Below are 24247 nucleotides of genomic sequence, written 5' to 3' on the forward strand. Positions count from 1 at the left end.
AAAAATAATTTTATATATCAATGCATACTATTATAAATGGATATACCTGAACTGCAAGTAGAGACTCAAATCACAAATTTAGCGAAACAATCAGCGCATTCTTCCAAAGCTGCCATCAGTCTACGCACAACATACCAAGCTACTCCTACTGCACATAATCCTAAAATATTTTTAGCTTTAACCTTTTTCTTATAAACCCAACCCTTCAATCATTTCACTTAACGAAAACCCTTCCACATCCACAATTCCAAAATACTATTATATAATTATTATACATCAATAATCATAATTTTCTGCGAATGCCCAAAACCACAAAACTTCCTTACTGATACGTCACGTATTTTAACGACAAATTACCGCTCTTAATACCACAACAACACTATAATTTACTACAAAACGATCCTTTATATCAGAAACAGAACACCGCCAAAATTTAATCCTAAATTACCGCAAATGCTCCCAGCGCAATATTAGCAAAAACACACCAAAATTTTGTCACCGCACCACCTTAAAACTAGCAGCAATTTTACGACCCATTTTGCAAATTCCTAAGAATGCGAATTGGCTTTTCCAGTTAATTTGAAGGTGCGAAAAGCCCAGAATTTGAGCAATTAATGTCTTTAGCGGCGTTAACTTTTCACGTCGAGCTGCTTGGAAATAGATTTTTAAAGGTATAGTTTGGGTCTAGGAGGAGTTAATTTGGCATCACTTTCAGGTTTAATATCGTTATAATGTATAATAAATCAGAAACGCACTGACTCATGTGTTGGAGTGGCGAAAGTATCCTGGGGTTCTACTATATTGTGCTTGCCAAGCATAATGCGGCGTAATCAGGTAATGGGAGTCAGGCGCACAGCTTCCGTGCCAAATTTTCATTTTGGTAAGCTGGGAAAATTATACATTGCCCTACAACTGCTCGTATTCTATGACACTTTGGCCGAGTGGTTAAGGCGAAAGACTAGAAATCTTTTGCACGTTGTGCGCATGGGTTCAAATCCCATAGGTGTCGAATTTTTCGGAGCCAGGCAAAAAGATTGTCATATTGGATGTATTATGAAAAAACATGTAATCATACAGTATTACTTATTTACGTTATTACCACACTCCGCGAATACAATGGCGGAGGTGGAGTACGAGAAGAGGCAGCTGGACTACACCAGGGTCTACTTCAAGAAGTTCTACCGGCCGTTATACTCCACACTAGCAAGGTAGAGCACGTCCTTCGAGGCGGTGTCTACGCAGAAGCCGATCTCTGAGATGTACCCCCTGCCGGACCTGCCGGTACGTAAGGTCACAAGGTCTCCACAAAGAAGCATCGCGCGGTCGGAGCAGATGCTGAAGCTGGGGCTCGTCAGGCCCAGCATGCAGTTCGTGTTGAAGTGAACGCAAATAGAATTTCAATTTTGTGGTGTGTTGACAAATATTGTATATTAACTTTATAAATATATTGAAATATAAATAAACATATAACTTTTATCTAATTCAATCTTAAAATTATCATTCAATTAAATATATTAGTAATTCTATTTAAATCTTTCTAATAAAGTACACTTTACTTCTAATAGTATAACTTATATATCTGAGAAACTGCATCAAAAATGTCAGCTTCTATACCAGCACCTCTAAGCACGACTGAGAAAGCACTAATCTTCGTAATAGCAATGTTATCTATTGTACTTCTCGTTGAGATTGTTTATTTCTGTTATGCACTAACAAAGATTTGTAAAGACAAGAAGTTGAGAAATGCTATCTCTAAAGGCGAACCCAAAGATCTAGGTAAATTGAAAAAAAATAAAAATGTGAGGAGCTAAAACTAATCAGTAATAGTTGAAAAGAAAATCTGGGAGTCGAGTTCCGGTGTCTCAGATAATACAATGCAGCCATTAGTTGCTGTGCTGTGACTGGAAATAAGTCTTATATTATATAGTATATATAATAATTTCTATAATCTTGAATATAGGCTTTCTAGATAAATTATTTTTTAACTTATATGTTTTTCGTGATATATCCTTATATTAGGAAGCAATAATATTGCTGAAACTTATTATGCATAATTCAGGCGAATTAGCACCGATAATTATCAGATTCATGTATTTACAGCCATATCCATATGTATTATTTATAGTTTTTGCTTCATAGCAACTAAATTAATATGTGCAATAGTATTTTAGTAAGTTTCTGTCCAACACACCTAAAGTTGCACGTTTTATTTCAAAACAGAGTATTCATTGATTTGCCTTGAATAGTTTACTAAATTTCACTAAACTCTGAATTTTCCTAGGTTAGAATAAAACAAGCAGCTTATTGCAATAATTGCAAGGCACCAAAGCATACTTTTACAAATATAGATGAAGCTTTATTATTAGAGTGGTATATTATTTATTAACTATTCCGATATAATATAATATATTATATTTATTTCACTTAAGTATATAAATATATAAATATTGTAATCTATTTAGAGGCCAAATACCACTTTAGGCCATGAACCACCTCCGAGATAATGAACATTTTGCCTTCACTATTAAAAGCTTAGAAAGCTATCTTAATCGGTTAGAAGCAAAAATAACTACAGCATGCCCCTTCTATAAAATCAAACAATAGCAGGAATGCATACTAGGAAATCAATGATGATAACTGTAAATCCCCAATGAACAGAAAGCATACATTTTCACCTGTAACATTAATACAAGTAAAAGTCAAAATAAAGTTCAGCCTATTAAAGCAGCATGGCAAAGGCTCTGTGTTAGAATGTGATTATTTGATGTCACACAGTGGACTTGCTATGACTAACCTTACAGTAGAGGATAGTTTTTATGGATACGAAGGAACACATGTATGAGATATGGAATATTAAAAGTTAGGTAAATTAATGTCTACAATTTATCGTGTAGAATCAGCCTCATTTTGTAATTAGCGTTAGTTGAATAGAGGTTCCAGGTACTCGTGCTGTTTCTATAAATTATACGCAAACCCTCTAATTTAGGCGTAGGTTGCAATCATTGCTCTTTGAGCACAGCTTAGTTTACGCTACGAATAGTGCTTAACCGCTAAATCAGCTGCAAACCGCATGAAAATATTTATTGCGAATAGCTAATTATTAAAAATTGTAGTATTTTATGGCATAAGATCAAAAATATCCAGTGGAGCTATCTCCTAATTCCAACTATAACCTTATACTTTTTAATTGATGTTAACAAGAACTGGTAGGTTGGAGTTAGCATAATAAGTTAATTTAGGCATTGCTAGCATTAAGTTGTGTAAACTAGGCATAACTATAAGTCTTAACTTGCATTTCGGAGTTTCCGAGTAAAGTTGCACGAATATTAAGGTTTAGTGTAAGATAATTGATTATTTATGTCAATTAATTAAGAATACATAACGGCTGTATATAATCGACTGATACTTCCTTAAACCCGTTTTATTTAGATATTGGTTTTTAAGATAATGTTAGATAGCAGTAATAATAAATACAAAGTAGTATATATAATTTATTTAAAATTTGATACATATTAAGTATGTTGTTGATTATTATTATAAACTAAAATATTATATCTATATTATTCCTTTAATGAGCTATATAAATTTTATACTAGAAGTAAGTAAAAACGGTTTCGGTATAATCCACTATAATATTAATTAATTATAACAATCATAAATGAATACATGTTTCTGTGATAAAATGAATATTTGTGTTTTTATTAAAGTATAGATTTTTATAACTAATGGATATGGAATTTACTTGAATTCCAAAAATATATAATATCTTAACAAATACCAAGTAACCCAAAAATAACCGAGTTTAAAATGACAGCTTCAGGAACATGTTCTACAACCTCCTAGCAGTGCAAGTAAAATCATTATTGTCCCGCCACAGATGCTAAGTAAGTTTAGTGTTTACCCTGCTCAGATGATATACAACAAGGCCAAGGGTGCTTCTGCTAAGATTATCAGGTAACTGAAAATTGCCTTGAATGTGCTAATGGGAAATGTTCTAAATTCTTGATGTAGAAAACAAAATAAGATAATAGTTGTGCGTTAAACTGTGCAGAATGTCCCCCTGGGAAAGGATGTACTAAGTGCAACGATGGGTACACACTTGATACATAAGCTTATAGCTGTAGGCCTTCATGTACTGACAACTCTTAATGCTCTCCTAAATATAAGAAATATTGTAATATAAATAAATAAATTTGTAACGATTGTACCGGAAGATGCTCTCATTGTTCGTCAGAAACGTTTTGTCTTGGATGCAATGGACAAGATTACGTTTTAACGATTGATGGCCAGTGTATTGATAAATGCAGGAGTTTATAAACAGGTTAGTATTGTAATAATGGAACCCCTGCGACTTGTACTGAAGATAGCACTTCAGAGTGCACATGTGGTAGTGCTGAAAACTGTGCCACATGTTCTGAAGACCGCAATAGCTGTTAAACATGTTTGCTTGGTATGGAGAAAGATGAGAGTGGAGCATGTACCAAATGTATTGAAGGATATACTATGCTCAATGGAAAATGTTGGCTTAATGATAAAATCCCGACTAGACCAGTGGAGCCAGTTGAGCCAGTGGAACCAGTGGTACCGGTTGACCCATCTAACCCTACTTCAAATAAAAGTAACCTCAGTGGCGGTGCGATATCTGGTATTATAATTGGCGCATTGGCGGTTGTAGGTGCGATTAGTGGTACTGTGATAGTGATAATGAGGAAAAGTAGGAAGAATTAAGTTAGCACTGATACTGGAGCTGTTAATATTCTTGAATGAGTGATTGATAATTAATGTATACTCTATCCGATAATTTTCGCTCAGTCTGATTTTATCATTACTAAATGAAAATTACCAATTATAATTACTATAATATAATATCAATCTAAAATATTAATGATATGAATAATAGAAACAGTTTTCTATAAACGCATCTCATACTTATTGTTAATAATATAAACTAACTTACATCTCCTATATAGTTTCACCACTTAATACTTTTACATTAAATTTACAGGTTAGAATTCTACGCGCATAATACCGCAGATTAATCTATTATAAATACCAGAACATACGATTTACTATTAATTTATGTGCTAACTAATAAGTATTGCACTCTACTATCTCATCTAGTACGATTTATCTCAATAAATGTTTATCATATAATAAAGCTAGCGATTCTACTTAGTCCTTATTTAATTTAAACCTAATTACTCTATATCAATTGCCTTATTCTAATTCCTTAAACGATTTCATCAAATACTTTTTTCGTTCCCTTACCAGATAAATAGTTCTTTAACACCTCAATTTACAATCGCCTTTTAAACCTCACTCCATTCCAAATACCCCACTCCTAAAATACGTAACTTCCGCCGACTCAGCACCTGGAAAACTCACCAGAGGCCCAGCTTGCGCACCACCTCCCTGCAAACTATCCAGAAATGCACGAACGCGGAAACCCTGCACCAAATACGCGTCAAATACTCTTGCCGCCCCTTGATGCCAGTACCGAGTGTAAAACCGGAACTTTGCCAGCCGCGCGCCCGAAATACCGAACCAAAAACCGCACTGCAATACACACTTCGGAAGGAACTGCTGCGACAACGGCAGCTGCTCCTTTTCCGTTGATTTCGCGCGCATACCGCTCTGGGATAACTAAACCTCCAAATCTGACCGGCCGCAAAATGCCTTCCTGAAGCTACATAGCTGCAGACTTCCAGCTCAGTACTGCCTGGCCCCACTCCTTAGCAGTACAGATGTCTTCATTTAAAATCTTAATCTGGCACAGCTGTGGGGGGCGGAAATTATAAATTTGTCTTGAGCGAGGGTTCAAGGCTTGAAAGTGCAAATTTGCTATTTTTACGATTTCCCTCATTGCCGGAACACGCGGAATCGAGGCTGCGCAAAACCTGCAAATCGCTGCAAGTTCCAGCCTCGAACTAAGCAGATTCTCGGTCTGTCTGGATGGAAGGGTACTGCGCGTAAGGGAATGAAAACTTTCCTGCAGCGGATAAATATTTGCGCGCCGGCTTCTAAGAACGCGCATTTGGCCGTTTGCGCCTGCTTAATTGAAAGCAAAACGAGCAGGGTGAAACAATTGTTGGGCGATAAATTCAGGTTAGCATAGGGTCAGACTGTGGATAGCAGGTGTAGCGTTTCGAATTAGCGCTGTGGGCGGGTATTATTGCTGGATTTTAAGTTACATGAATATTAATATTATATGGATATAATTATATAATATTTTAAGAAACCTAATATAATTCCAATCCTCATCAATAATATTATTATATAATATTAAGATGTTATACAAAACTCTCCCACTTCGAACTTCCGCTCCCTCACATGGAAATCAAGGTCGTGATGTGTTAGTCCTGAGGCTCCATGCCCCGCTTCAAGGGTCTCCAGGCGTTCCTGAAAGGAAAGCTTGGCGTAGAGGCTGCCTTCGAGTATGGTGCTCTGGGCGACTTCGAGGTCTTCGCCAACGGAACCCTCGTCTTCTCCAAAGCCAAGGAGGGCGCCTATCCCAGTCCCCCCGCGGTGCTGGCGGCGATCGAGGCGCTCGGGGCATGAAAATGTAAACTGAAGCTGTGACGTGGGCAGGATAAGCGCGAGCCCCTGCTAACTGAGTTTTGTTAATTTCTTCAGTTATCTGCTATATTTCCTTTATTTGGCATTTCTATACTTCTTTTATATTGCTCGTGGTATCAACAATTTTGTAGTTAATAGTACTTTATAGTTTCAGAATTACGCCTTACACCTAAGAATCAAATTCCTTTATTGAAACTAAGTTAATTAGCTAGGTTGCTTTTACTTATATACACAAAATTATACATTGGTATTGACAATTTGTTATAAACAGCAGGTTAATTCATTTATCTTGTTATCATATAGTAGATACGTTAAATATGTATTGTTATATCTAATTAGCAAACACGATCTCGGTTATTTATAAAACTTCTATTACGGTCCATAAGTATGATTATAAGTATATTTTATATTGTATTTTATAGTTTAATATTAATATTAAATAATATCCATATGGATAAATTATATAATAATCAATAAAATTAAAGACTGTTTTAATAAAAGTTATCGCGATTCTGATGCTAAATTTCCAGAAATTTCAATTGCAGAGTTTAAAGATTTGGTAAAACAACTTTATAACTAAATACAAAACTGTTGTCTTAGATCTTTACATTATCTAAGAAGTATCATCCTAATATAGGTTCTCAAAGTATTTAAAGTGTCTTTGAATCATTTTTTACATATAGCTTCATTATTGCCTATTAAATCTCCGCTATATTGTTAAGTATTCATCGATATTTTCGAAAATAATATTTATATGTTATATTCAAGTTACAGATATAAATTTGGTAACTAGGATATATACTAATTACGCACCATTAGAGTTATCGATTTCAATTTTTTAGCAATGTGAATTGTTTTTTATATGTTAACTTAAATTATTACGTCTCTATATACCCAAACCCATTTTGACTAGAATTTTGTGTTTAAAAATGCAATGAAACAACAAAATTGTTATAAAAGAATGATAAAGACTTATTTTATGTTACGCAAAAATGTGAATTATAACCAGAGATGCTCTTATAATACCAATTTTCCTCTGGAATTAGATGTTCTACATCTCCATATGCTACTCAAGACCTTTTAATGTGCTTCTTGTAGCATCATGATTTGCACTCTTTTGCATAATAGCAACTAATATCTGTTTGTTTTCGTGCTTACGCGCCCCTTCTTGTACCAGAAGACAATAGATATAGCTTGAATCTCATGACACGAAATATAAAATAATCGACAGATAAGCTTGAACTGATTATAGAATGCCTTACGAACGGATATGGCGAGGTTTTCCACTTAGATTCTAACGCCGTAAATCTATCAGACTTTTCCAGTAAAATAAAGTAAAATCAGGAAAATTTAGCAGCAAAGCAGCTGGTACGTGCCTATTTACTGTGTTTAACGGCGTTCCTGGAGGCATAATCGCATCGGCCGTAGAAGAGAAGTCGAGACACTTTTATTATATCATTAATGTTATAATTATATCATTATATGTATAATACCAAAAACGTCATCACAGATTTCTAGCCTCGCAATTCATCTAGAAACTGGATTATCGATATCTAATGACGCCTAGCCCATCATCCAGTACTTTGATATCACCTCCTCCACTTACAACCCGCATACAGTAACATTACCACTTTCCGAGCGACTGCTAACGCACCTTAACGCACTAGTGAACAACGAATCGCTGCCGACGAACCCGACGGTGAACTTAACGTTAGCAACACAGAAAATTCTTATATCACATTTCCTAATTTCAATTTCAATTCAATTTTCCACTCCCAAAATTCACATTTCCGAAGCGCTCAAATTCCCCAAATTCAGCTTCCGGAAGTCCTTTTCGCACTTGCCAGTCGCCGTCTTCGGGCTCGCAACCCTTGAGGTAGTACTTTTGAGCCGTGAATTGACGCGATTTGCAGCGTTTTGAGCCTCATGCACCAGGAGCAAACCGCGGGTTCGCTCGCTCTGCTGATTTTGGGTATGTTCGGTATTAATCTTCCAGATCGAGAGGTCATGGGTTCGACTCCCGTTGATCTACGTTTTTTAATTTCGCAACAGTTAGTATTCCCGCACATTCGCCCACTCCCAAAACGCCTTCCGCGTGTGTTTTAGCCGCAAATTGAACCCACTGAACCTTGCTCGCTTCAATTTCCGCGTTTCGCAAAATCGAGGTATATGCTCTGCGACCTTTTCAGTTACTATTTGGTCATCCAGAATTCTTCTTGTCGTAGGTATTTTCTTGCTTCTCTTAGCAAGGTGAGATGCTAATTCTCCGGTTGAGCCCACGCCATTAAGATGCCAGCAATCGCCATAGTTTCTATTTTCTTATTTCAGCTCTCGTTATCTCTAGTAATCCGAATTTCTATAAACTTACTGTCAGGTTCGCAGGCAGCGCAATGCCCGCCTATCTGAGTGCGGCAGTCGGCACGCACCGGAGCTATGTTTTAGCTAATTACAGGCCGCGCAGTATACAGCGCCTAGTACGTGTAGGCAGAGTCGCTGGATATGTTCCGCGGTGAAATATTAGCCGTTCCAAATTACCGCAAATCGTAGGGCAGATACCCTCAGGTATTATGAGATAGATGATGTTATCTATCTCAGCAGATACTTTTCACCATGTTCTGGGGCATTTCCCACCACACTTTCGGCGCCTCTTGGCCGGGAGGTCGTGGCAAAGTGCTCCGATTCCACCGTAGTCGCCGATGAATTCTCTAGCTCCAGAGAGAAAGTGTTGCGGCACTGCAGGCAGGTGTTCGCATCGGAGAACGAGGTAAATACGACATTGGTCATTTCCATAAAGGCTCCAATGAGGAATTCCAAACGTGCAATTCCTGGGTTTACCTGGCGATATAGTTTTAGCACGTGGACTTCGCAGTAGTATCCATATTATGTACCTATACTGATTGCACAAGGTGGGCGCAGGTTCACAGAAACAACCAACTTTCGGGTCTCGCCTGGTGTGGGCAGGCCGGAGGATCAGCTAAACGCATACGAACGGGTCGGGGTAGGATGGAAACACAGGCGGTTGGAGTTTTAAAGATAGAGCAGTTCCGTTGGAAGGTAGCGAGACACGGGGAGGTGGGTGCCCAGGGGTTGAACTAGCGTACCGAAGCATGTTGAAACGAATTCCTTCTTAGGGATAATGCATCAAAAATATTACAATGGCAGCTTGCATAAAATCGGTGGGAGGAGGCTAGGCAGTGAGAGCACTGCAAATAACAAAGGAGCATGCCCGTAATATAGGGGTAGGGATAAAATGCTGCGTCTGCGCTAGGTGCGAAAGTGCGGCAGTGAGCAGGCGTATAGGGCCAATGCAAATTTATGCAATTGCTGGGTAGTTTATAGATGTTTGATCTATAATAGTTTAAGATACCTGCTCGGGGACAAGCTTTCCGCCAGAAACGGCCATTAGCTGGGTGCCGAACTTTCTGGATACCGACTGAGGGTGTAAATAGTGTGCTGGTAGACTGAAACCTCTTAATAAGGGTCCTGGGGTGTTTTATAATATTGGGTATCACATCAATCCTGCTAGGTATGCATTATAAAACTGAATGCTGAATAATCTACATTTATATATAGTAAGATACCGCAGTAGTAAAATGACGTCCTCAGCTAAATTTTGCTGAAACTGCGCGGCCCTAGCAGAAATGCACTCATGGCGAGTAGTAGTCTTTACTGGTCACGCTACAGTCTAAATTGCCAATGTATCATGCCATTGCTCGAAGTCGGCTTTAGCACCTCTCGACGTGCATACTATTGAAATATCCGAGTGGAAAGCTTAGCATAAACGTGCAGGAACGTATATATTACCAATCACTGTTACTCCACTCTCTTCTTCGCCTTTCTAATGAAATAATAAGCCAGGCCGCCACCAATTGCCCCAACGACCAACAAGACTCCAATGACGATGCCCGTGACTGCCCCACTGCTCAAATTCTGGCTATTAACTTCCGGATCTGGATTAGACGGCGTGGGAACTACCGGGACCGGAACAGGTGGGGAAGGCGGCACAGGTCCGGGTACAGGAGCAGGTGGTGTGGGAACATCCGGTTCGGGAGTTACCGGGTCTGGACCAGATGGTTCTGGAGTAGGTGGTTCTGGAACAGGGGGTTCTGGAATATTTGGATCTGGAGTAGGTGGCTCAGGAGCAGGGGTCTCAGACCAGCACATCCCGCCAATGAGCTTAAACCCAGTTGCACAGTCCCTACACGAACTACCTTTTGTAATAATAGCATTAGTAAGACACGTTTTGCACTTATCTAACGTAGAATTACAGGAAGCGCAATTGGTAGCGTACCTACATATACAGGCTGAATCAAGCCCTTCAGCACAGGGTGTAGCCACTCCCTCCTTGCAGTAGTTACCATCTGTAATATCATCACATTTAGGAGTACATGTACCTTGAATTGTCGTAATATGCGTTCTCCAATCGCACGAGTTGCAAACCGTCGCCGAGGAGCAAATATCGCAGTCATCAGCACATTTCACGCACCTCTTTGTGGACATATCGCAAAATGTTGAACGTTGACCCTTGCAGTCTTCATTATTATTGCAGACTCTGACGCATTTGCCATCTTACATTGTGAACCCAACGGCGCATTTCTAGCACGAATTGGAATCGGCACATTCAGCACAATCCTTTTAGCAGTCAGAGCAAACTTTTCCATTAAGATAAGATCCAGGGAGGCAAGTGGCGCAACTTCCTCCTGAACATGTCTTGCAGTTTGTTGTCACTATATTATATTCACAGTAGCAGCCCTGGCCGAATTTCATGTCTTCTGTGCACGGTTTACAGGGAACACTTATATAATCAGTAGCTGGGCAAAAATGATCTTCCTGGCACCTAGTGATACGGATAGTACATGTTCCAGGATTTGTCATTTTAAAAATAGAATATGGTATTTCATCTGATAATATATAAGCAACCCGTTTTTTGGTTTTTAACCTTCATGAGACATGCATATATATATATTACTTTATGCTATAATTTAAAACCAAACTCAAATATTTTTAGTTTGTGATTGTTATATAATGTCAAATATATGGCACAAATATAAAAGAAACTTAACAAGACAAAGATATTGAATTTTATCTAACTGAACGCCAAGACAACGAGCAGCAGCCCACAATCAAGCGTGCACCGCTCTTGCCCATTTTCCAATACTTCCACTCCAAAATATATTTAATATAATATTACCTTCTAATTATACAGCTGCACTCCAAATTAGTAACCCACATTATTATACACTTACTATCAGATTTAGACAAAGTCGGCCCACCAGCGTAAATGTCCTTTGGCGTTTGCACCTCCCAAAGCCGCTAAAACGCGAGTTGACACTGTCCAAATTGCGGCACCTAAACATTGTAGTTCCCTTTATCCAGGAGCGCAGCCCCGTTGCACTGCATTTCTTGGCATCGGCTATTGTACCTATTTCGTTCCAGAGTCAGATTTTTTGGCACAGAGCCGGCCCGAGCAGCATGCGTCTAGTTGCAGCAAGTGTAGCGGTGGGCAGGCCGTGTGCTGCTCTGGGTTCAGCTTGTCGAGCTGGGACGCCATCCAGAGCTACGAGGTAGCGGTGACCGTCTACACCGTGGGAGACCGCATAGGAGGCTGTAGCGGGGTGTCCGGCTGGATTTAGGTCGTCGAGGTGTAAATGTGAGATATTTTTGGGTTGAAGCGGGACAGGGAATATGTATTGTTATAGTCTGGGCTGAACTATTTTGCTAAATGGAGGGGTGAGGAGGCTGGTCAGGGGAAGGATGGGGCGATTCACTGTGTCTAGCAGTGGATGGGATAGTTTCTAATTCTTTTTGGAGTAGGAGGATGGGTAGAGTCTCAAATCCAAAAATAATTGCGCTTTTTGTTGGCGGAATACAGAACAAAATTTACCGGTCAGCAAATACTAATGATGGCTTGGATTTGTTTTACTAATGGTTTTTATGTTGCCTATCGCATGATTCGAACAGCTGGGAGTGAAGATGCGCCAAATAAACCTAGATTTGGTCGATTTGGACTGTAAAGATAGTGGAAATCTATAATTTTACTATAAAAATAAAACTCGTATTGGGGTATTTAGGTTGCAGAATTTTCACGACATTATTGTTTGATTCCTAGATCTTATTTAAGTATTTTTTGATAAATTTTGGAGTCAATATTTATGTTGTTAATCAAAACTTATATTCAAAATACATAGGTAGATCAAGGGTATACTTTGTTTACAGTGAGTATTTGAAAGAGAGCTGCAGTGATTCGCAGAGGTTTATTTTTTAATTGTTCTCATATTTATTAGATTTTACTACGCACTTATTATAATTATAATCTAAATACTAATGTCTGCTTACTGTCGCACATTTAACTCATATAGAATTAAATGTTACGATAAATATTTATTTTCGAAATAGTATATTTTTAATTAATATCATTTAGCTAAAAATATATTAATACATAATGAAGTTTTTGTGTTAACATCGTTATACAAATGTTGTTCATTCTTGTGGAGTCAATTAATAACATGGCATCTGATTGTCATCAATAGATGCAAGTAAACCAAATATTTAGTTTGCTAATATTTGAAGTACTATTAATTTAACAAATGAGAAATAATAAGTGATTAAATTGTAGTATAGTTTACACCAATTCCAGATAACACTATTTTTCAAATATTTTATTCACAATATTTACGAATAACGAGCTGTACCTTTTTTCTAAAAGGATCTAGCACTAGTAATATATATTATTAGGAAGCAGAATGTGTAGCCATATACATGAAAAAGCTTCCTATACAAGATCAGATGTATTGATATTAAGTAATAAGTCGCGATTATCAAGCACATACATCTGCACTTATCGGGTTTCAAGAAGTTAGCTATGTTATGGTTTGCAACGTGAATTAGAAAGTGACTTATCTTTTTGAAAACCTGGTAAATGCAAATTTGTGGGCTGTGAATGGTGAATTACTACTTTACTGTATTTATAGAGTTTCAAAAAGCTTCGATATTTTCTTGTTCATATCTCGAATGACAAGCCTGGAAACTAGCATATATATTTGTTTTGTGATGGAGATCTGCTACTAAAGTAAAAATTACACTTTGAATCACTAACAGTGCAGATTTTCTATAATAGATTTTAAATTATATGTATATTTAAAATGAAAATGATATGAAAATGAGCTTTATAGTCGATTCTATCCGTGAAATATATTTATTAACTTATTCAATACTTGGGTATACATGAGTAATAAAATTATTAAAAAGTGATTAAAATAACTAACGTAATAAACTTTTTAAGGGATAATATTTTTCATACAACACCCGGATTTCTTTATGAATAACTGCCATACACTATAATTTTTTTAATATAATCCATATAACTTCTCCACCAATACTACATGCTGCTGTTGCTGTCATGCCATCACAACATTTTACTTCCAGTTAAAACACAATAACTGCGTTGGTTTACCAAAACTCGCCATTACATCTTAAATACTTGAAATACAGAAAATCTTTTTCATTGGCTCCCATTAAAAACTCTATAGCAATTATTCATCCGAAAATATTACCCTACAGATCGCCCGACGCTATTAATTATTGCAATACATAATATACCGCATGTATCAACTTCACCCAGCTAATCTTGCCATTCTAGCGCTATAATTTTCCACAATCGCGAACAGTACCTCCCGAAAATTGATCTATTGACTACAATTTCTCCATTTTCTCAACCAATAATTCAGCAAATGCACCCTATCCAGCTACACTACCCATCTTAAGAAATTGCTTAACTGCCTGCAGATCGTTTCTACTGATACAACGAATTATCTTCCTACAAACCACTTAACGGATACAAGCACTATTCCAGCTTAGCCCTTCGCTAATTTTGTAAAACCACGCTACTTTACGATGATAGCAGACGCCGATGCCTATCCGTAGCTGCTCCAACCCGTTGCAGCGCATCGCTAGCGTAAAATCCCGAAAATGCGTCTAGATACACCTTAAAATAGAAACGGATAACTTGTATAATACAATATATTCAATCCGCACCATTCCAAATCTGCAGCAACCCAATATCCAATCCAAATTGACCACACACGCTCTACCTTCTTTATACTGCGCATACTGTCTTAGAAACTTATAAACGTCAACTTCCGCCCCAAAATCACTTATAAACCACAATTAAAAACTTACCATATTTTATATAATATTAACTTAATATAAAAAAGCAAAAAACGCAAATTAATTCTACCGCATTTCCGCTCAGCAAAACCGCAAAATCGAAGCCAGAAACGGCCGGGGCGCGCGCCGATTCCAGAGAAAGTTTCGTGCGAATTTCGCTTTTCAGCAAATGCCTCAAAATCGAAATGCCGCCATCCGAACGCCGAGAAAACGACATTTTGAGACAAATTCGCACGCAGGAGCAGCCGAAACGGTCCTTATATACCCTGATAAATTATAAAATTAGAAAGGAATTATCTATTATATAGGATATAATAATGTATATATTTTTAATTCACCACTCCACTACAATTAATATGCCCGACATGAACATGATATGGCTAGTTATCAACCTTGTTAGTGCGGTTTTGCTTGCCGTTTCGACCATAAATGCGTTCCTCTTCGCCACCGCCAGCGCGGTTTTCACATCTCTCCTTTTCCTTTTCGCTGAAATTCTCATCTGCATCATCCCCTGGACTGCGGCGCTTTTGCCTTATTTCGGGTTCCTGAAATCGGGTGTTGGCGCTCCGCTCCTTTTAATCATTATAGCCTGTTTTTATATATATAATATATAAAATTTCTGCAGCAGATGGGACTTCTGCTACGGCCAAATTGTTGGTATAATCGTTGTGGCTGCGATGGTGGTGGAGCTGGTGTTCAAGAAAGACGAATTAAGCGCGGAAATGCAGAAGGCAGGGGAGGGCGTGAGAGCGAATACTGAGTTTGCGAAGGGGGAGTTTAAGAGCAGGGGGAAGGGGAAGTAGAGTTAGGGGTAGTAGGACGAGAAGTAGCAGAATGAGATCACAACAGGCGAAGAGCTTGTTGAGTGAATCAAATGAACGTTTTTGCAACATGTTGTTCTTGCAAGTATTTTAAAATAATTGATATTGGGTACAAAAATAATAGGTATTCCTTATATACTGTATAAATATAAGATATGCCGGTATAGCTCAGTTGGTTAGAGCGCGACACTAGTAATGTCGAGGTCTTGGGTTCAAATCCCAATATTGGCTATTTATGTAAAACACGATTTATTTAAAGATGAAGTGTTTAACTGTAAAATTTTATGATATACGTTATTATATATTAAAAATTTAATTAACACTTTCACCACTTCAATATCAATCATGGATAAAATAACTAACTAGTGGAAAAAAGTAGTTAACAAGCTTTCCGACATTGAAATACTGATTTAAGCAGCAACAACTCATAAAACTACCTGGGGTCCAACAACCCAGGATATGGATAAAATTATCATGATGCTTCCTTCTGATCGCGATCGTGGGATCAGATATATATTCATGACAATGTAGGAGCCGAAATCTGACTGGAGAACGGTTTATAAGTGCTTGCTACTAATAGAATACATGTCTCTCAATGCTGACGAACAAACGTTAGATTATTTAAGACGTCAAATTCACGATGTTAGACGCATGATGCAGTACACATTCAGAGATAGCGAAGGAACTGACAAGGGAATCAATATCCGTAAACGTGCTGAAAGTGTAGCAGAGGGCTTAGAAGACTAGGATCTTTTCCAAAAGAGAGCTGAGAACTAGCAGAACAAATCCAAGTACACTTAGGCAGTTGGAAGTGGATTTTCAGGCAACTATTAGTCCCAATCTAGTAGTTACCCTGCTGCTCAGTCATATGACTCTGGTAATGGTTTTTTGTCTTAAAACCAATATCCTCCTTAAAATTCATATTAACCTCAGTAGAACTAGTTTGCTCCTTAACAGCAAACCAACAACTATGCAGCAATGCAGCCTTCTAACCAATTCGCGCCCAAGTAACCTGTTTAAAATCAGTATGCACCTCCACAAAATCAGTATGCTCCTTAATAACAAAACTAATATGCCCCTTAATAATAGAATTAATATGCTCCATAATAACAGAATTAATTTGCACCACAGCAGCAAAACTAATTCGCACCGCAGCAAAATACGTCAAATCAGCTGTAATTTGCACCCGTGCCTGCATAGAATTAATATGCTCCCCCGCCTCAGGCCTAATAGGTGTTTTAGGCTCCAGCGTAACAGTAGTAGTTCGTTCCATAATAGCAGTAGCAGTAGGCCCCACAATAAGTTAAGCAGTAGGCACCCAAAGGAAACTTGCTTGATGATTTGCTAGATTTCTGAGTGAACCATTTTTAAGCTTCATTTAACCTAGAATTTGGGATCGATCCCAACAGGAAATTACGCTAATTTTAGATAAATATCCCATTAAATATAAGTGACCGTAATAATTTGTTTGAGCCTGGCTCGAACTCTGGGTTGAAAAAATAAAGAAATTTTAAAACTCAAACATTAGATCACAAGTTGCCGGCGTGGAACTTCTGGTTGATTAATCTGAGGTGAGACATACGACCAGTACCTTGAGTTCTTCTGGCTAAAGCCTTCTGAGACCAGTTATACTTTCTCATGTGAGCCTGAGGGAAGGCACATGAAGCACACTGGCCTTTCTGGATATGAAGGGAATGCTTGCCGCAACGAGGGCAAGTCTCGTGAAGACGAGAGTGACGTTTACCTTGAGCTTAAGTACCTTTGGTCATTCCGCACGTGGAGTGGAATTGAGAAATTAAAATTACTTCATTTACTATTATTATATCTTTATTATCTTTATTACCAAAAAAGTTTTCCAGCCCAATTTTTCAATTTAACATTATTATACATATTAACCGTACATTCCATATTCCGCTTCTTACCATTCCAAATTTTATATGCTGCACGCTGCTTTTGTAGACCAAGTCCGCACACAACAGACCCCGTCCCGCGTTACGATCGCGAAACTGAACCCTGAAAATCAAACACACGACCGCCCCCACTCCTACGCTTGCATCGTCGCAGGGCGCTCCCCGACCTCGGATATAGTTTTGCGCGACCCCTCAACTTCGCGTCTACACTGCATAATATACTTCAAAAACGACACTCCTTTCATCCGCGACCTCGATTCCAGAATCGGAACTATCGTCAACGGCCAGCAAATCCCGTCATTTAAAGACTTCCCAGTCGCCAAAAACGACGTAATTTCGCTCGCTGGAGAGCGCTTTTTGATCGTCAGTTTCGACCAAAAAGGAATGAAAAGCGTCGTTCCCGCTTCAGAAATCCTTCAAGAAACTGTAGTAAACTGCCCATTTTGCGGCGGACAAGCATATTCGTTTTCCGAGGCCATGAAGGCCGTTATAGCCGAAATTGACCTCGTGAGCGCCGAAAACGACAAAATGCTGAAAGACTAGTAATATTAGAGGGAGCGGATAGTCGAAATTCAATCGAATTTGGCTCGAATTTACTCGCTCCACTCCGCGCATTACGCGAATGTGATATAAGGCAGAAACTTGATGAACGAAGAAGCGGAAAATAGAGCGAATTTGGAAGGGGAAGAACTCGTGAAAGAGGAGCTCAGAATGAGCCAATTGAGTCAAATTAGCGCTAAAATGGAAGAAGAGGCCAAAAAAGTGCAATTTAACGAAAAATCACCCGAAATCATCAAAAAGAGCGTTTTTTCGAGCTTTGTGAGCCTTTTTAAGAGCAAAAAAGCCGAGGAGGGCGAGCCTGAGGCCAAGAGCGTTCGCGAGCACAAACCGACGCCTTTTGCAGGTAAAATCGAATATGAGGAAGAAGAAGCGGAAAAGGAAGGGAACGATAACGTGTTAGAAACTGTATAATAATAGGTTGTTGAAGAAAAACACGAAGGAGAGGAAGAAGAGAAAAATGGAGTGGAAATGGAAGAAAGTGCTACTGAGAAAGGCGAGGAGCAGTAGGAGAAGAAGTCTGAGAGTAGCGATAAGCCTCCCAGTTATCATTTCGAGGGCGAACAGAAGCAAAATGAAGAGTGATGAGGTTTAAGCTTTTTGGGTAGAAGTGGATAAATTGGTATATATTGTATAATAATGTTGTTTAGATATGAAAATGGAATGTTAATATCTAAAATAACATAGTTTGGAGGGGTGCAGATATTGAATTTTTGGTGAAAACATATTTTTTACTGAGCAAAATGGATAGTGTGGAATTTTATAAACTGCTAGCTTATGGATAATAATACATGTTTCATAATTTGGTTTTTACTTGAGAAACTATATTAAAGATATAATGTATTAAATAAAGAGTGTGTATTTCAGAGTTTCATAAAAATGAAAACACCGGAATTAGAATCAGACACTAAGGTGCTTCCTGGCATCCGCAGGATAAAGACCGAACAGTTGGCGCGCACAACGTCGTTCTTCGACCACACGCTCGAAATTTTTGACGATGGTGCTCTGATGGCCTTGTTGGACCAGAACGAGTCCGCAGATGCAGTGGAGTTTATTCAAGCAATGTGAGATATACTATAAATCACTTCTACTCTGTTCTTAATACATGGGTAAAATAGTCTATACCAGCCTTGCTACGCTTGTCGATGGCCAGGAGAGCATTCCTTGAACTGAAAGTGCGGCTTGCGGAGGTTGGCGGGGTTGGAATATGCTATAATGGTGTCAGAATGGTTGAACAGGGATCTTCGGACACGTACCTTTGACTTAGGCGGGAAAGTGAAGATTTTATTCTGCTTTCCATTTTTTGATTTAAGAAGGAGCAATTTGGCGGTAAAATATCTTCCTTATTTATTTATAATAAGACATCTAAATTTTATTTTGTAGAATACTTGATAAGGAGCTTGTCTAACATGTGCAATATATCTGTGCTGCTAAGTCGTAAGTCGTGACAATAAAGTTAAATATGGTCACTCTCCCTTACTAGTCTCGCTTCCCCTTGAGCTATTCTCATCTGAAAAATCCCTGGCCTCCCTTCCGAACATCTCTGACAACTGATCCTGGTCTTCGTCTGGTATATAGTTTGTGTATGCGCGCGATGGCTGTGAAATGACTGATTGCTGCCCTCCCATTCTAAAAGTGGAATGTAATTAAAATGATAATATTATATACTAATATTCATACTATACTGAAAATCGATTAAACCGAAAAATAATTATTAAATATAATATCAATATTTATCAAATTGTCAAAAAAGTGAATTGTTAATATTTAAACATAAACCGACTCAAATTTTATCAAATTAATCATAGATTGCTGCTAACGGTTTAACCCACTAATCCTAATTATTATCAATCTTCTACAACAAATTCACCTATTTTACGAAAAGAAACCTCTATCTTTTAATATGTTTGACTCTTCCACTCCACTACTTCTGTACACTTAATAGCACCCAAAACATTATCTTGCGATTCCTGTACTACTCCACCTCTCTATATGCACATCTTTTATATACTATGCAATTTACATGCTCGTTTAGCTCAGTAGGTAGAGCGTTTGTCTGATAAGCAGAAGGTCCTGGGTTCGAGCCCCAGAACGAGCAAATTTTTTTCAAAACGGAAATCGCGTAACAAACCCATCAAATCATGTCGTAGTCGTCTCCCCCGAATCCCCTGTCGTCCAGCTGGAACTGGAATTTGCCCTCGTCCGACCCCTTGGACTGCGCCAGAATTCGCTCGATGTCGTCGTCCAGGCACCCCTCTTGCGGCGCCAGCCGCTTCACTTCAATCTGCTCAACCTGCTCGAATCCTGACCCCAAACAACTCAGATAGTTGTTCTTTTCATCTTCAAAAATTTGAATTACATTTTGATTTTCCACTCCTTTTTCATAATTTTCCACTCCTTTCCCTTCCTCTCCACTGAGCTCCTCGAAACTGTCCAAAACGACCCGTGAACGCGTCCGCGCGCCCTGAATTTCGTCTATTTGATTCTATTCATTTTCGTATATAAACTCCCTTTCATTTTCCCTTCCATTCGCCTAAATTGGCGTTCTGAAGCCATCGCTCGTTTCGCGGCGCTGCAGGTCCTCGTCGTCAATCCCAAAGCCCGCGTTGTGCACAAACGACTGCCCGCGCGGCGGCGCTTCGTCCGAAAGGCTCATTTCCGAAATGCTCATTTCCTGATTTTCGGAGCGGAATTCGACTTCTGGGCGCGTATTGTTAACAGAACGCGAACGCGCATTTCGAATAGCCTGTTTTGTGGGCGAAACGCTCGAAATAGGAATGGAAAATTGTTTTTAAAGTGAATTCTCAAAAGTGTTTTCCGCCGCAAATGCTGAATTTTGACCAATTTTCGGGCTGCGGGCGGTGCCACTTTTCAGGAGGTCGTCCTGGACGATTATGAGGCGGCACTCGCGGACCTGCTGGATGAGCTCGTTAACGCGTTTGCGAAGTCGCTTGTTATCGCGATTTAGCGTTTGAATTTGCAATTCTAAAACGACTTTTCGCTCCTTTTCGGAGCATTTTTCTAGTTGAAATTATGCATTTTCGCGTTTCTGGCGCTCGATTTCTCTGTCTTTCTGCTCGATTTTGGTCACTAGCAGGCCGATTTGGGCAGCCTGGCGCTTAATTTCCGCGTTGAGTGAGTCCGTAGCCAGGCTCGAACTGTTGACCTGCTGGTTTGTATCCGTGCGGATATTCCGCCCCTGCACGTTAAGCCGTGCGATCGAGTAATTTATTTGGTCGTTCTAAGTTAGTTAATTTTAGTTGTCGCTGAGTGGAATCGCGACGGCGCGGCGCTGCCACTCTCCGAGCTGGTCCTGGAGCTCAAGGATCGCGTCCTGGAGGTTCTCGCGCTGCCTCTCGCCCTGCAATGCTTCCTGTTCGCGGAGGCGGAGGCGCAGGGCGAGGCTGTCGACTTGCTGGAGGCCGTTGCGGATCTGGTTCGTGAGCTGGTTCTGCGCCATTTCGGCGCGGCCGAGCGCGGCCTTCAGGGCGAGGTTCTCCTGCGCCTGGAACGTCGGCCGTTCAGACAGCGCGTTTGTCTGCTCCGCGGCTAGCAAAATCAGCTGCTCCGCGTGCCGCAGCTGCTGCTTGAGCGCGTGGTTCTCCTGGATCGCGTCCATTTTCGAAAGTTGCGCGAGTGGAACTTATTATATTCTATATAATAATGTTAAGTATGGGTTTCAAAATCGCCTTTTTGCGAAATATTTATTAATATGTATAAAAATATATTAAAATTTGCACTTCTTTTTAATTTTATGTTATATAATTATTATATAAAATCTTATACTATTTCACTTTAAAAACCAAAAACCATAATAACATTATTATACAATTTATATCATATAGTATTTCCAGATTTGCGTTCAGACGAGCCGCAGCTCCGGCTCCTCGTCGCTACCCTCAGCAATGTCCTCCAGTGCGTGGCTCCCCCGCCCAACAAGTCTGCAGATTTCGCGCTTCCGCGGCAGCATTTTGTTCTCGAATTGGACCGTTTCAGGCAAAATTGGGACTTGCATTTCCGTCGCAAGCACCATTGAGTACTTCGAGTTCGAGCGGCTGAAGCTGAGTTCGCACGCGCGCGCGCTCATGCACTTGCCCATTATATGAAATATATTTATAAACATATAATAATGATATTTTTTTATTTAATTATAACGCATTATTATATATTATATATCTATATTTTCCCCTTCCATATTAAAAGTCAAAAGATATTTATAATCACATAATAATACTAATTTCCCCTTCCAATTCATCAAATTCAGCAAATTTTCCCTTCCCCACACCTCCAAATGGACACGCAAACGCACCTGACCCAGAAGCAGACCGACGTCCGCACCTCCAACATCCTGGCCGCGCGCGGCATCCTGAACCTGCTGAAATCCTCGCTGGGCCCGCGCGGGCTCGACAAGCTGCTCAAAACGCCCCAGAACACGCACCTGATCACCAACGACGGCGCCACGATAATGAAACAGCTGGAGGCGCGCCACCCGATCTCCAGAATGCTCGTAGAGCTCTCCCAGTCGCAGGACTCCGAGGCCGGCGACGGCACGACGTCCGTCGTGCTGATCTGCTGCCAGCTGCTCCAGGAGGCCTTAAAACTCATGAATCTCGGCCTCCACCCCCAGCAAATCTCGAACGGCTACCAAAAAGCCGCTACCGAAGCGCTCAAAATACTCGATAATATGTCTTAAATAGTCGATCTTTCTTCCACTCCTTTATTGCTCCAAATCGCGAAAACGACCCTTTCCTCAAAAGTCATTTCCTCCTACAGCGACACGTTGGCACCGCTCATCGTTCGCTCAATTCGCACAGTTTTTGACGGCAAAAACGTCGATTTGCGCGACATAAAAATCGTGAAAAAACTTGGTGGAACGGTAAGTGAAACGGAAGTACTTGATGGTATGGCGATAACGAAAAAACCAGATAATAATGTTATTATATAATAATAATAAGTAAAAGTTTCTTTAATTAATTTTGCGATTTCCGCTCCAAAATCAAATCTCGATTCCCAAATTGTCGTTTCTGACGACAATCAAATCAACAAATTGCTCGAATAGGAAAGGAAAATCACTCTAAAACTCTGCAAATAGATCGCTAAAAGTCAAGTTAACGTCATTTTCATCCAAAAATCGATTCTTTCGAACAATCTGTCGGATATGGCGAGTTATTACCTCGAAAAGCTCAAAATTCAGGTTTTCTCGAACGTCGATAGCGAGGACATGAACTTTTACGCCAAAGCGCTTAATATTAACATTGCCACTTCGCCCGACGAAATTCAAATTTCTACGGTAAAATATAATACATCTAATAATATATATTATTTAATACCTGAAAATAATAGAATTGCCACAATTGTGGTTCGTGGAGCGAACAAATTGATAATCGACGAGGCGCACCGTTCGATTCACGACGCGCTTTGCGCTGTGAGGTGCCTCTTCAAGTGCAATTATTTGGTTCCTGGTGGCGGTGCCGTTGAGAGCGAAATTAGCGTCAAATTGATGGAAATGAGCAGCCAGCAGGAGGGCGTAGATCAGTATTGTTTCAGGGCTTTCGCGGACGCCATGGAGATCATTTTGCTCACTTTGAGCGAAAATGGTGGTTTTGGGCCGATTTAGAAGGTTATTGAGGTCAAAAAATAGCATCAATTGGGGGAGTGGAAAATGGGAATCAATTTGAATTCTTAGGGAAAAATTGAGGATATGCTCGAAAAGCAGGTTTTGATGCCGAAACTTGTCAGTTTGAGCCAGATTCAGCTCGCTGTGGAGACTGCGAGGATGATTTTGAAGATCGACGATATCGTTATTGGGAGGTGATTGGATTTTCAAGTTTATGGATATTGTGTTAGTATGGGATTATATATAGTTGTTTCTTGATGATAAAAAGGAGAGATAATTAGGGATCTTATAATGTATGCATATTTTTTATGCTGAAATAGTATAATGGTAGTACAGTCGGTTGTGGTCCGACTGGTCTGAGTTCAATTCTCGGTTTCGGCAAATTTTAGGCGAGTTGAGAATGATGATTTGAGCCCGAAGCGGTCTTTCAAGGTGAGGTTTGGCTGATTACAGCAGCCATAACGGCTATAAGCAAAAGCTTCCAAATAGCCAATATTGGGATTTGAACCCAAGACCTCGACATTACTAGTGTCGCGCTCTAACCAACTGAGCTATACCGGCATATCTGGATAATTATTTAGTTAAGATCAACATAGCAA

The 24247-nt window shown here is 39.5% G+C and overlaps 18 protein-coding genes and 5 non-coding genes across 23 annotated transcripts; 13 read left to right on the top strand and 10 right to left on the bottom strand. All coding sequences in view use genetic code 6, as the record gives it.

The window, feature by feature from the left end:
- The first annotated feature begins 927 nt into the window (after nt 1-927).
- On the top strand, nt 928-1009 carry SS50377_t20138. The gene has a single exon. It is a non-coding gene; the product is annotated as a tRNA-Ser (tRNA).
- A 107-nt stretch (nt 1010-1116) lies between these two features.
- SS50377_28521 (uncharacterized protein) lies at nt 1117-1383 on the top strand (the record flags this gene model as incomplete). The annotated part of the gene is made up of 1 exon (XM_067912283.1): nt 1117-1383. The coding sequence occupies one exon, from the start codon at nt 1117-1119 to the stop codon at nt 1381-1383; it is 267 nt and encodes an 88-aa protein (XP_067760340.1).
- A 215-nt stretch (nt 1384-1598) lies between these two features.
- On the top strand, nt 1599-1901 carry SS50377_28522 (uncharacterized protein; the record flags this gene model as incomplete). The annotated part of the gene is made up of 1 exon (XM_067912284.1): nt 1599-1901. The coding sequence occupies one exon, from the start codon at nt 1599-1601 to the stop codon at nt 1899-1901; it is 303 nt and encodes a 100-aa protein (XP_067760341.1).
- Nucleotides 1902-3807: 1906 nt separating this feature from the next.
- Nucleotides 3808-4767, top strand: SS50377_28523 (Cysteine-rich membrane protein 1; the record flags this gene model as incomplete). The annotated part of the gene is made up of 1 exon (XM_067912285.1): nt 3808-4767. One exon carries the CDS (start codon nt 3808-3810, stop codon nt 4765-4767), a length of 960 nt encoding a protein of 319 aa, XP_067760342.1.
- Nucleotides 4768-5464: 697 nt separating this feature from the next.
- SS50377_28524 (uncharacterized protein) lies at nt 5465-6193 on the bottom strand (the record flags this gene model as incomplete). The annotated part of the gene is made up of 1 exon (XM_067912286.1): nt 5465-6193. One exon carries the CDS (start codon nt 6191-6193, stop codon nt 5465-5467), a length of 729 nt encoding a protein of 242 aa, XP_067760343.1.
- Nucleotides 6194-6330: 137 nt separating this feature from the next.
- SS50377_28525 (Selenoprotein W) lies at nt 6331-6558 on the top strand (the record flags this gene model as incomplete). Its single annotated transcript, XM_067912287.1, has 1 exon — nt 6331-6558. The coding sequence occupies one exon, from the start codon at nt 6331-6333 to the stop codon at nt 6556-6558; it is 228 nt and encodes a 75-aa protein (XP_067760344.1).
- Nucleotides 6559-9181: 2623 nt separating this feature from the next.
- SS50377_28526 (uncharacterized protein) lies at nt 9182-9979 on the bottom strand (the record flags this gene model as incomplete). The annotated part of the gene is made up of 1 exon (XM_067912288.1): nt 9182-9979. The coding sequence occupies one exon, from the start codon at nt 9977-9979 to the stop codon at nt 9182-9184; it is 798 nt and encodes a 265-aa protein (XP_067760345.1).
- Nucleotides 9980-10383: 404 nt separating this feature from the next.
- Nucleotides 10384-11451, bottom strand: SS50377_28527 (Cysteine-rich membrane protein 1; the record flags this gene model as incomplete). The annotated part of the gene is made up of 1 exon (XM_067912289.1): nt 10384-11451. The coding sequence occupies one exon, from the start codon at nt 11449-11451 to the stop codon at nt 10384-10386; it is 1068 nt and encodes a 355-aa protein (XP_067760346.1).
- A 2661-nt stretch (nt 11452-14112) lies between these two features.
- Nucleotides 14113-14757, bottom strand: SS50377_28528 (uncharacterized protein; the record flags this gene model as incomplete). Its single annotated transcript, XM_067912290.1, has 1 exon — nt 14113-14757. One exon carries the CDS (start codon nt 14755-14757, stop codon nt 14113-14115), a length of 645 nt encoding a protein of 214 aa, XP_067760347.1.
- A 341-nt stretch (nt 14758-15098) lies between these two features.
- Nucleotides 15099-15611, top strand: SS50377_28529 (Transmembrane domain-containing protein; the record flags this gene model as incomplete). Its single annotated transcript, XM_067912291.1, has 1 exon — nt 15099-15611. One exon carries the CDS (start codon nt 15099-15101, stop codon nt 15609-15611), a length of 513 nt encoding a protein of 170 aa, XP_067760348.1.
- A 109-nt stretch (nt 15612-15720) lies between these two features.
- Nucleotides 15721-15794, top strand: SS50377_t20139. Its single transcript has one exon. It is a non-coding gene; the product is annotated as a tRNA-Thr (tRNA).
- Nucleotides 15795-15908: 114 nt separating this feature from the next.
- On the top strand, nt 15909-16919 carry SS50377_28530 (Epsin related protein; the record flags this gene model as incomplete). Its single annotated transcript, XM_067912292.1, has 1 exon — nt 15909-16919. The coding sequence occupies one exon, from the start codon at nt 15909-15911 to the stop codon at nt 16917-16919; it is 1011 nt and encodes a 336-aa protein (XP_067760349.1).
- A 173-nt stretch (nt 16920-17092) lies between these two features.
- SS50377_28531 (Ribosomal protein L37) lies at nt 17093-17332 on the bottom strand (the record flags this gene model as incomplete). Its single annotated transcript, XM_067912293.1, has 1 exon — nt 17093-17332. The coding sequence occupies one exon, from the start codon at nt 17330-17332 to the stop codon at nt 17093-17095; it is 240 nt and encodes a 79-aa protein (XP_067760350.1).
- A 168-nt stretch (nt 17333-17500) lies between these two features.
- SS50377_28532 (FHA domain-containing protein) lies at nt 17501-18616 on the top strand (the record flags this gene model as incomplete). Its single annotated transcript, XM_067912294.1, has 1 exon — nt 17501-18616. The coding sequence occupies one exon, from the start codon at nt 17501-17503 to the stop codon at nt 18614-18616; it is 1116 nt and encodes a 371-aa protein (XP_067760351.1).
- Nucleotides 18617-18910: 294 nt separating this feature from the next.
- Nucleotides 18911-19099, top strand: SS50377_28533 (uncharacterized protein; the record flags this gene model as incomplete). Its single annotated transcript, XM_067912295.1, has 1 exon — nt 18911-19099. One exon carries the CDS (start codon nt 18911-18913, stop codon nt 19097-19099), a length of 189 nt encoding a protein of 62 aa, XP_067760352.1.
- A 13-nt stretch (nt 19100-19112) lies between these two features.
- Nucleotides 19113-19331, bottom strand: SS50377_28534 (uncharacterized protein; the record flags this gene model as incomplete). Its single annotated transcript, XM_067912296.1, has 1 exon — nt 19113-19331. The coding sequence occupies one exon, from the start codon at nt 19329-19331 to the stop codon at nt 19113-19115; it is 219 nt and encodes a 72-aa protein (XP_067760353.1).
- A 166-nt stretch (nt 19332-19497) lies between these two features.
- On the bottom strand, nt 19498-19659 carry SS50377_28535 (uncharacterized protein; the record flags this gene model as incomplete). The annotated part of the gene is made up of 1 exon (XM_067912297.1): nt 19498-19659. One exon carries the CDS (start codon nt 19657-19659, stop codon nt 19498-19500), a length of 162 nt encoding a protein of 53 aa, XP_067760354.1.
- Nucleotides 19660-20056: 397 nt separating this feature from the next.
- SS50377_t20140 lies at nt 20057-20129 on the top strand. Its single transcript has one exon. It is a non-coding gene; the product is annotated as a tRNA-Ile (tRNA).
- A 36-nt stretch (nt 20130-20165) lies between these two features.
- Nucleotides 20166-21650, bottom strand: SS50377_28536 (uncharacterized protein; the record flags this gene model as incomplete). The annotated part of the gene is made up of 1 exon (XM_067912298.1): nt 20166-21650. One exon carries the CDS (start codon nt 21648-21650, stop codon nt 20166-20168), a length of 1485 nt encoding a protein of 494 aa, XP_067760355.1.
- Nucleotides 21651-21893: 243 nt separating this feature from the next.
- SS50377_28537 (uncharacterized protein) lies at nt 21894-22130 on the bottom strand (the record flags this gene model as incomplete). The annotated part of the gene is made up of 1 exon (XM_067912299.1): nt 21894-22130. The coding sequence occupies one exon, from the start codon at nt 22128-22130 to the stop codon at nt 21894-21896; it is 237 nt and encodes a 78-aa protein (XP_067760356.1).
- A 192-nt stretch (nt 22131-22322) lies between these two features.
- Nucleotides 22323-23846, top strand: SS50377_28538 (TCP-1 chaperonin subunit alpha; the record flags this gene model as incomplete). Its single annotated transcript, XM_067912300.1, has 1 exon — nt 22323-23846. The coding sequence occupies one exon, from the start codon at nt 22323-22325 to the stop codon at nt 23844-23846; it is 1524 nt and encodes a 507-aa protein (XP_067760357.1).
- Nucleotides 23847-23958: 112 nt separating this feature from the next.
- Nucleotides 23959-24029, top strand: SS50377_t20141. Its single transcript has one exon. It is a non-coding gene; the product is annotated as a tRNA-His (tRNA).
- A 106-nt stretch (nt 24030-24135) lies between these two features.
- Nucleotides 24136-24209, bottom strand: SS50377_t20155. Its single transcript has one exon. It is a non-coding gene; the product is annotated as a tRNA-Thr (tRNA).
- Nucleotides 24210-24247: the final 38 nt, after the last annotated feature.

The sequence above is a fragment of the Spironucleus salmonicida genome, chromosome 9 (assembly GCF_000497125.1).
Source record: "Spironucleus salmonicida strain ATCC 50377 chromosome 9, whole genome shotgun sequence".
Lineage (NCBI taxonomy): Eukaryota > Fornicata > Diplomonadida > Hexamitidae > Spironucleus > Spironucleus salmonicida.